Genomic DNA, 9,482 nt, shown 5'->3' on the forward strand with positions numbered 1-9,482 from the left:
GCATGCCCAGCTGGGTAAGGTAAAGGCTTTTCCGAGCACCCGTCTGTCTCTCACTCCTGGCCTCCCTTGGCAGCAGAATTATCGAGTTGCTCCTTGTTTCCCCTCCTCTCCATGCTGCTCCTGTTCTTCTCTCGGGCTCCCTGGGGTCGGGGTTTTCAGCTGCAGTTCTGACACCAATGCTGCAAGTTGTGCAAGAGAGGGGTCTGCATGGGAGTGCTGTTGCCCCAGCCCACTTTTGACCAGTGTGGCTCCAGGAATTGCAGTCCGTGGGGTTGGGAATTGAGCTGACTCTCCCTTAAGGAGAGCCCATCCTCAGTCCTGACAGGCCTTTGACTGTTTCCCTGTGGTGTCCTGCCAGGCTGTGAGCTGCCCTCCAGCAAGGCACAGCTGTCTCATAGCATTGCTGTGATATCTGAGACACCGTGAAGAAGCTGCAGAGATGTGAAGAGCATGGAAATGGTGGTGGGAGGTTGTAAATGGGCAGCTGAAAAGAGCCCTGTGTATCCTTGGCTAGAAGGGGAGTGTGGAGACCTCCCTCTGGTGCCTGGAGAAAGGGAGAGATGGTTGGAGATGTGCACTTTGAAAGTGGAGTCCTCTGCTCTCAGCAGTGGCTGGTTTCTTTTTAGGGCAACGTATGAGAGTGATCATCCTCCAGCTCAAAGTGGTGTGAGTACAGGACAGCTGGGAACAAGGCTGATTGATAGACACACAAGCTATCCTCACTCTACCAAGTGGCAGTGAATCTTTTTTTTCCAAGACTCACAATAGAAATGCTGAGAATTTCTGCCTTTGAGGAACGCTCCCCAGAGGCGACAAGGACATCTCAAAGAAAATAAACATTATTAAACATTCTGTAAAACTCTGTTCCTCAACTCTCCTTCTTTAGAGCAGGTAGTGAAAACACTGAAAAGCCCTTCCACGTGATGAATAGATTTTATTTGACAGAAATTATGAGTGCCAGAGCTGTTGACCCATGTTCCCATGTTCCCACTACTGTACAGCAGGACTGACTCCTCTGCAGCCCATGGGCAGAGGCTTCTGGTCCTCACAGCACACTCAGCCAGCACAGGGCAGAGCTCAAGCAAGGTACCTGCCCAATGATCCTCCCCAAAAGAGAGAGAGGCAATGTGCTGTTCTCAAAGAGAAATGTTACTTTTTTTCTCCCTTGGAACATCTCTCCTAATTTGTTAATGTCTTTTCCTCCTTAGACAGTCCCCAAAGCCCAGTGGGACCAAATGGCCAATGGCAGCTCCTTCAATGAGTTCCTCCTCCTGGCATTTGCAGACACACGGGAGCTGCAGCTCTTGCACTATGTGCTGTTCCTGGGCATCTACCTGGCTGCCCTCCTGGGCAACGGCCTCATCATCACAGCCGTCGCCTGCGACCACCACCTCCACACCCCCATGTACTTCTTCCTCCTCAACCTCTCCCTCCTTGACCTTGGCTCCATCTCCACCACTGTCCCCAAATCCATGGCCAATTCCCTGTGGGACACCAGGGCCATTTCCTACTCAGGATGTGCTGCCCAGGTCTTTTTCTTCTTTTTCTTATGTTCAGCTGAGTATTCTCTTCTCACTGTCATGGCCTATGATCGGTTTGTGGCCATCTGCAGACCCCTGCACTACGGGACCATCATGGACAGCAGAGCTTGTGTCAAAATGGCAGCAGCTGCCTGGGGCACTGGTTTTCTCAATGCTCTCCTACACACTGCTAACACATTTTCAATACCACTTTGCCAAGGCAATGTCGTGGAGCAGTTCTTCTGTGAAATTCCCCAGATCCTCAAGCTCTCCTGCTCAGATGCCTACCTCAGGGAAGCTGGGCTGCTTGTGGTTAGTCTTAGTTTAGGCTTTGGGTGTTTCATTTTCATTGTGGTGTCCTACGTGCAGATCTTCACAGTCGTGCTGAGGATCCCCTCTGAGCAGGGCCAGCACAAAGCCTTTTCCATGTGCCTCCCGCACCTGGCCGTGGTCTCCCTGTTCATCAGCACTGGCATGTTTTCCTACCTGAAGCCCCCCTCCATCTCCTCCCCAGCTCTGGACCTGGTGGTGACTGTTCTGTACTCGGTGGTGCCTCCAGCAGTGAACCCCCTCATCTACAGCATGAGGAACAAGGAGCTCAAGGAGGCACTAAGGATACTGGTCCAATGGGTCCAATGTCAGCACCAATAACCATCCCGTGTGCATCCACTCATCATTCACAAAGCATCTGGCATCAAGGCTCTGTGTTATGCATTTATTTCTGTCTTACCCTTAACCTTACCCCAATGCCTGATGTATTCTTGCAATTAAAAAAAGTTTTGCTTCATGTCACTTCTCAGGAATCTCTCATTTGAATCTGACCCAGAGACCGTGTTGAAGCAGGAAGCCAGGCTTCCCCCTTCATCAGCAGAGATGGGAGAACCTCAGAGCCCACTAGTCTGATCTCCCTCGGATGCCCTCAAGGCAGTGGAGAGAGTTTCCCTTTGCAGTGTCTCTTTTGGCCCTGACACCAAGGGACCTCAAGGGGACAGTCAGGCTCATATAAGTATAGACAGGATGAGACCATGGGTCCTATGTCCATCAGGAGAGCTCAGCTGCCCTGAGCCCAGTCAGGGTGTGATCTCACACCCCTCTCCTCCTGCCAGATGGCTGTCACCATGGGCTGGTCCCTTCCCTCTCCTGTGCTCCAATGTTCACAGCGGAGTGGGAGGGGAGGGGAGGAGAGTCTAGATGCAGCTTGTAGGGACAGACCCTCTGCTCCTCAGGACCATTCCCCCCCACTGCCACAGCAGGCATTTCCTGGCTGCAGCCTTCCAGTGGGGGCTGCAGCTTTCCTGGAGACAAGTCCAGAAACAGCAGCAGGAGTTTCTCTTTTCAAGATTTCTTCTCATTTCCACATTGTGCTCTAATGTGTGAATATCACCCGTCAGTGACCAGTGGAGATGGGAAATGGTGTCTGAATTGCCTGCCCAGAACTGTCCCACAGGCGACAATAATGAGAGATGCCCATCCTTCTGGAGGGGGATCGGAGCCCCAAGGAGAGCTCAGGGGATCTCCAGGGACAGCGTGTGCCTGGGGTGGGCAGGGAGTGCCCTCTCAGGTGCTGACCTGACTCCCCATCTCTACCTCGGACCTGCGTCCAGCTATGGTCAGGAAAGCCTTGGCAAGGGAAGCTGGGACCTGAGCAGATCTCAGAGGAGGTTGTAAGTATAAACATTGGCCATACAGGCACAGCAGCAACTCTTGCCTGACAGCCCTTTTACAGGAGTAAGGAGTGCTTTGGATTTGGACCCCCTACCCAGGTGGCACGTCACACGGAGTCTTAGCTAGATGAAAAAGTGAGAGCAGCCACCTGGGGTGTGCTTTTTAATGTGTAGTTACAAAAGCAGGTGTTTCTGTATCGCAGCTTGAGTGTTTAAGCACCACTTGTGAACAGGTTCCTGCTACAGAGCACTGGAGTGCTGGGAGCAGCAAGAGCTGGGCTGCTGCGTGTGGGAAGGGGAGCTGGGAGCCGAGGGTGCCGGCAAGGCAGGCAGGGCAGTGACCCACCAACGAGGGGTGCCGTCCCGCAGTGCCTGCACAAGAGGACCAGAGCAGGTTTGGGGATGGTAACTGGGGTCAGGTGCAGTTCAGAGATCACAGACAAGAGCGTAGGGCTCTAAGCAGCCCTGCTGTGCGTGGGAGGTTGGACTGGAGACCTCCAGGGGTCTGATCCCACCAAAACTCCTCTGCAACTCCATGAATGGAAAGACCCCAGGCACAGAGACAGGCTCTGCCTTTCCCACGGGCTGCACTGCCAGCAGGTGAGGGGCAGTGTTAAAGATGGCCTCTGACCCTAGGTTTCCCAAAGCAGAGTCTCAGACGCGGAGTATCACAAACTCATTTACTCTAAGTGGTACAGCAGCAAATGACAGTTCGAGCTGGGTTCCTCTGGAGAGGGACCCCAAACAAAGAAACCCCTGGGCAATTATAACTTTTCAGGCGAAGTTCTTCACTGCTCATGTGGTAGTTTGGACCAGGAGTAATATTCAGGTCTGGGGTCTTCCTGTTCCTTATTGGGTCCTATCATTGTCTCTCCAGGTCCGGAGGAGGTAATTCCAGACCACAACAATTAACACTGCCCCAGCAGTGAGGGCAGGCTTTGTTTCTCAAGGTCCTGACGCCCTGCACAGCCCTTATTTCAAAGCCTTGACATCCTCCCTTTGGGAGTGTGAGACACAGGAACACAGACTGCTGGTAACTCCCTTCTCTTTCCAGCTGGAACCAGCTCTGGGGCCCTTTCTTATCAAACTAGGTGAAAGTTCCTCATGTTATCTGAGTGCGGCCTAAGGCTGCAGCAAATTTAGCTACTCATGCTAAGTAAGTTTTATAGAAGTTGTGCTAAGCGGCTACCTGTAGACAGCCCCAGTCCAGTATTCTTCAGCAAGTTGTGCCTCAGTGCCTGATAGGGCAGTGCTGGTCACGTGGCTGGGGTTTGCAGTTGTGAGGTCACTTCTGCCTGAGGCCCTGATAGGCCAGTGGTAAGTGTTAAAATCATCTTTTCTCTTTTGTTCATTTGTGGGCACCGGTAATGAGCAGCAGGAGTCGGATTCTCTAAGATTCTTAAAGTTTTATTGCTAGCAATAAGGTGCCTCTCTGCTGGGCACACAAGAAGGACCCTGAGCAGCTTTTGGTTACAGCTTTTAAGCAATACTAAGCTGTTACCTATTCAATACTTTAGTCTACATAGCCAACCAGATCTAACCATGATTCTTAGTTCTACCAATCCCCTTGCCCTGTTACAGTATGAGGTATTTCCGTGCCAGCCTTATACAGACCATCTTGTAATTACTTATTAGCTGATTTGCACCTCCTCTGGTGTTACCTTTGAGCAACTTTGGTACTGCTGGCTGGATTAAACTGGCTTCTTTGCACTTCCTCAACTCTATGAAGGACAGGGCTAAGGCAAGGTCAGAGAAGATGTTCTGCTTGCAGGGCGCTGTGACCTTGCATGTTCTTTCTCTGCAAAACTAGAGAACAGTGGCAATTTCCTTAACATTCCCTCCTTTTATTTCATGCGTGCCTGCTTTCAGTGTTGTATTGGTCTACATTTATATCCCCTTACACATGAGAGGCAAGCTGAACATAGTTGACCCTTGCATGGGATGCAACAGAAAAGCACAGTTCCTACTGCCAGAATTAACATCAAAATTATGAAAACACGCCTGGTCCTCACTCCCAGATCTGGTAGCCATGACCACAACCACGACCAGGCTGCTGCTAGGCCATTAAGCGGAGGCTGCTCTTCGGCTATCCAATGGAAGTTACGGACATGTTGTTGAAAGACGTTTCCCTCATATTCATTTTGTTTTGATTTGTTTGCATAAAAACAGAGGTGGTGTTTACCAGCACACACACTGATCCCTGTGTGGCCAATAGGTAATCTAAAGCCCATCGATTTTGGACGGCTAATTGAGAGAGAGAGGTCACTTGAGCTTGTGAGGTCACTTGTGAGATCACAGCAGAATAAGGACATAGTAACACTTGTACAGGGCCCTCCCATTTTGGCTGTAACATGTTTCTGGCTTTATGAGTTTTTACCCCCACATAATCTCCCAGTCAATATGGATCTTCTAAAGGCAGAGGTTGGGTAATTACAGCTTCCTACCTCTTACTTTTGAAACTGTTTTGCAAATACATAACAGCTTCATCTCCTGCCAAAAGGCTTGTATGTGCCAGGATAAAAGTCCCTGGGATCGTATGTGGTCTGCCAAACAGAATTTCAAAAGGGATCAGCCCATGGCTTGGGCCCGGGCATTGTCTTCACTCCCATAACGCTAATGGCAATGCTTCTGACACTTTGAGTCTCCCTACAAATTTTTAGCTAACTCCATTTTTAGTGTACAATTCATTTTTTCTACCTGCCCAGAAGACTGAGGATGATAAGGTATATCTAGTCTGTTTTGAATTCCTAATGTTTCACATATTGCTTTTAGTACTTTAGCGGTAAAATGAGCTCCTTTATCAGAATCTATTTCCTCCGGTACCCCAAAGCATGGTATGATACCTTTCAAAAAGGCTTTTACTACCACTTGGACTGTAGCCTTCTGGACTGGGAATGCTTCCACCCAACAGGATAACTGGTCAACAATGACTAGCAGCTGTTTCTGCCCTTCTCTCAGGGGCACGTCTGTGAAATCTATTTGTAATTTTTGAAATGGCGTCCAAGCCCGAGGGCGCCCTCCTTTTGTTTTAGCTTCCGTCTTTGATTTAGCCTTGTATTCTGTGTGTACCAAACACCCTTTCATTATTTGTAAGATTGCTCAAGTCAAACCTGGTGCTGCCCATGACTGGGAAATTTGGTTCTCGAATGAAGACATTCCCTCGTGCGCCCGTCCATGGAGTTCTCTTACTAGCGGTATCAACGTGATCTTAGGGAACAACTGTTTTCCCTGCAAAAGACATATCCCGTTTTTTTGTTCCGCTCCCATCCTTCCACCTCTTCCTTAGATGTTGCTTGGTGTTCTTTCTCCAGCTCTTCTGTAGTCTCAATCATTACCATTTCCTCTAGCAGCTCCAGTTTGCTGGGCAGTGGCTGTAGGCCAGCCGCTTTCGCTGGAAGTGTCTCGCTGGTGAGCCCTCTGATACAGAATTGCTAACTGCAGAGGTTTTTCAAAGCCTTTAATAACTCTAAAATCTGATCTTGGTGGGCTGTTCAACGTCCTGCTGCTGTCAAAAAACTCTTTCTATCCAAATTGTTCCCATTGCAAATACCACTCCCAAAGCATATTTTGAGTCCATATCGGTATTAGCAGTCTTACTTGTGCCTATAATACATGCTCAAGTTAAGGCTATCAGTTCCACCGCTTGGGCCCCAAAATGTCCTGGAAAGGATCCCGCTTCCAGCACTATATATTGCATAGTTATTGCATACCCGGCAACCCTTCAACCCTTTTCCTAGTATGATGATCCATCACAGAACAGTATTAAATCTGGATTGTGCAGGGGCTCTTCCTTCACAGTAGGCAGAAGAGTTGGCCTGAAATCTATTGTTTCCAGGCAATTGTGAAATAACTTTTCTTTAGGTTGCAGTATTTCTGGTAATACAGCAGCTGGGTTTAGCGTATCACACTGTTCTAAACCCACATTTGGTTCACTGAGCAAAACTAGCTCATACCAATGTAAACGATGGTGGGCAAATAGTGAGCAACCCCACTGAGTCAGGACAATTTGCACTGCAGGAGGCACCATTAGAGTTAAAGGGTGCCCTAAAACAATATTCTTCACCTTCTCAATCATTACAGCCATTGCCGCTACTGCCCTAGCACATGTGATCGTTCCTTGAATTACTGGGTCCAGCTGTGCTGAATAAGCTATCGCATGCCAGCGGTGGGCAGTTTTCTGAACTAGCACTCTGCTTGTGAGTCCCTTCTGTTCATGCAAATATAACGCTAAAGGCACATGACACACAGTCTGGTAAAGCTAGAGGGAGAGCCTCCATAACTGCCTGCTTTAACTCCTTAAATGCTCTTTTTCCCACCTCCGGAGTCCATACCACTAAATCCTGTTCACTGTCTTTAGTGAACTGTGTTAAAACCTTTGCTTTTTCACTAAACCCGCATAACCAATACCTATTAAATGCTATTGAACCCAAAAAGGCCCTAACCTGGCTTTTTGTCTGAGGGACTGGTATTTCTTGGATTGCTTGTATTCACTCCGATGAGATCAATCTCTCCTCTGAGTAAATTCTTGTTCCCACATAATTAACTTGTTGCTGGCACAACTGCATTTTGGCAAGAGAGACTTTATGTCCCTTTTCGCTAGGGCACAAAACAATGTTTTAGTATCTTGCAAACAAATATCACAATCAGTACTCGCAGTCAACAAGTCCTCTACATATTGTACCAGTTTAGTGATTTTTTGACAGCGTAATCATTTGTAAATCTCTTTTCAATATTCTCGAAAACAATGTGGGGGAACTCCCGAATCCTTGTGCTAGTCTGGTCCATGCATACTGCTGTCCTTTCCAAGTAACGGCAAAGAGGAACTGTGAGTCTTTATGTGCTGGTATACTAAAGAGAGCTGCCGTTAGATCCAAAACAGTAAAACCGTTTGCATCTGAGGGAATTTCCATCAGGACTTGGATTGGATCAGGGACCACAGGGTGTGGTATATCCACTATTTTATTAATTGCTCATAAATCTTGTACAAAGCAGTATGCCGGTTTCCCGTTTGGGTCCAATTTTGGTTTCTTGACAGGCAATATGGGGGTATTACAAAGGGAAGTACATTGTACTGTAATTCTGTTCTTAATCAAATCAGCAATCACAGGCACAATTCCCTGTTTGGCCTCCCGGGAAAGGGGGTACTGTTTTATTTCCATTGCCATTCCTGCTCTTCTGGTCCCTCTTCCTCTTTGACCTCATCCTCTCACATCTATTCCCCTTCCTTTCATCTTTGGAATTCCACCCAATGCTGCTGCCAACATACTCACTGCCTCCCGCTTTCCCCTTTCCTTCTCTTTTCTTTCTTTTTCTGACCTTCCATCGTATATGTATGTTGCTGATGATAGCATCTTCTGTAAATTCTCTCCCTGCTGTCCTGGAGCATGTTTTCTGAAATACTCATGGATATTTGGTGCCACTTGCCTGACCAATACGCTCACTGCCAGCCCCTTATTAACATTTCCCAACAACGTCCCTCCATAGTATAACAGGGTTTGCAGCAAGCAATTCCAAAATTTGCTCGGGTGTTCCTCAGACTTTTGCTAAAGACAGTAACTTTTCTGCGTTAATTCCCGTTTGCCCTGAAGTTCTTATTGCTAGAACTAGATTTTGGCATGCAGTTTCACATTTGTACTATGTGCTTGCTGCCGGCCTATCAGGTCCAGAGGCACAATGACCTCACAACCACAAACAGAAGCAATTTGCCTACCGTTGGACTGTCCCGTGCTGAGGCAGAAGTGACCTCACACGTACGAACAGCAGCAATGTGCCTAGCACTGGCCTATCAGGGCCTGAGGCACAAGTGACCTCACAACCACAAACACCAGCCACATGACCAGCACTGGCCTATCAGGGCCTCAGGCACTGAGGCTCAGGAGACCTCAGAACAGCAAACAGCAGCCATGTGACCAGCATGGGCCTATCAGGGCCTCAGGCAGAAGTGACCTCACAACCACAGACAGCAACCACCTAACCAGCACTGGCCTATCAGCCACAGAGGCAGAAGTGACTTCAAAACCACGAACAGCAGCCATTTGCCCAGCACTGGCGTATCAGGCACTGAGGCACAAGAGAACTCATAACCACAAAAATCAGCCACATGACCAGCACTGGCCTATCAGGGCCTCAGCCAGAAGTGATCTCACGACCACAAAGAGCAGTCATGTGATCAGCAGTGCCCTATCAGGCACTGAGGAAGAAGTGACCTCACAACCACAAACAATAGCCATGGGCCTAGCACTGACCTATCAGGCACTGAGGCACAAATGACTTCACAACTGCAAATACTAGCCACGTG

General features: G+C 48.6%; 1 protein-coding gene across 1 annotated transcript; it reads left to right on the top strand.

The window, feature by feature from the left end:
- The first annotated feature begins 1,235 nt into the window (after positions 1-1,235).
- Positions 1,236-2,171, top strand: LOC135326366 (olfactory receptor 14A16-like). Its single transcript, XM_064504248.1, has one exon. The coding sequence runs from the start codon at positions 1,236-1,238 to the stop codon at positions 2,169-2,171; it is 936 nt and encodes a 311-aa protein (XP_064360318.1).
- The last annotated feature ends 7,311 nt before the right edge of the window (positions 2,172-9,482 follow it).

Source organism: Dromaius novaehollandiae, unplaced genomic scaffold (assembly GCF_036370855.1).
Source record: "Dromaius novaehollandiae isolate bDroNov1 unplaced genomic scaffold, bDroNov1.hap1 HAP1_SCAFFOLD_27, whole genome shotgun sequence".
Classification (NCBI taxonomy): domain Eukaryota; kingdom Metazoa; phylum Chordata; class Aves; order Casuariiformes; family Dromaiidae; genus Dromaius; species Dromaius novaehollandiae.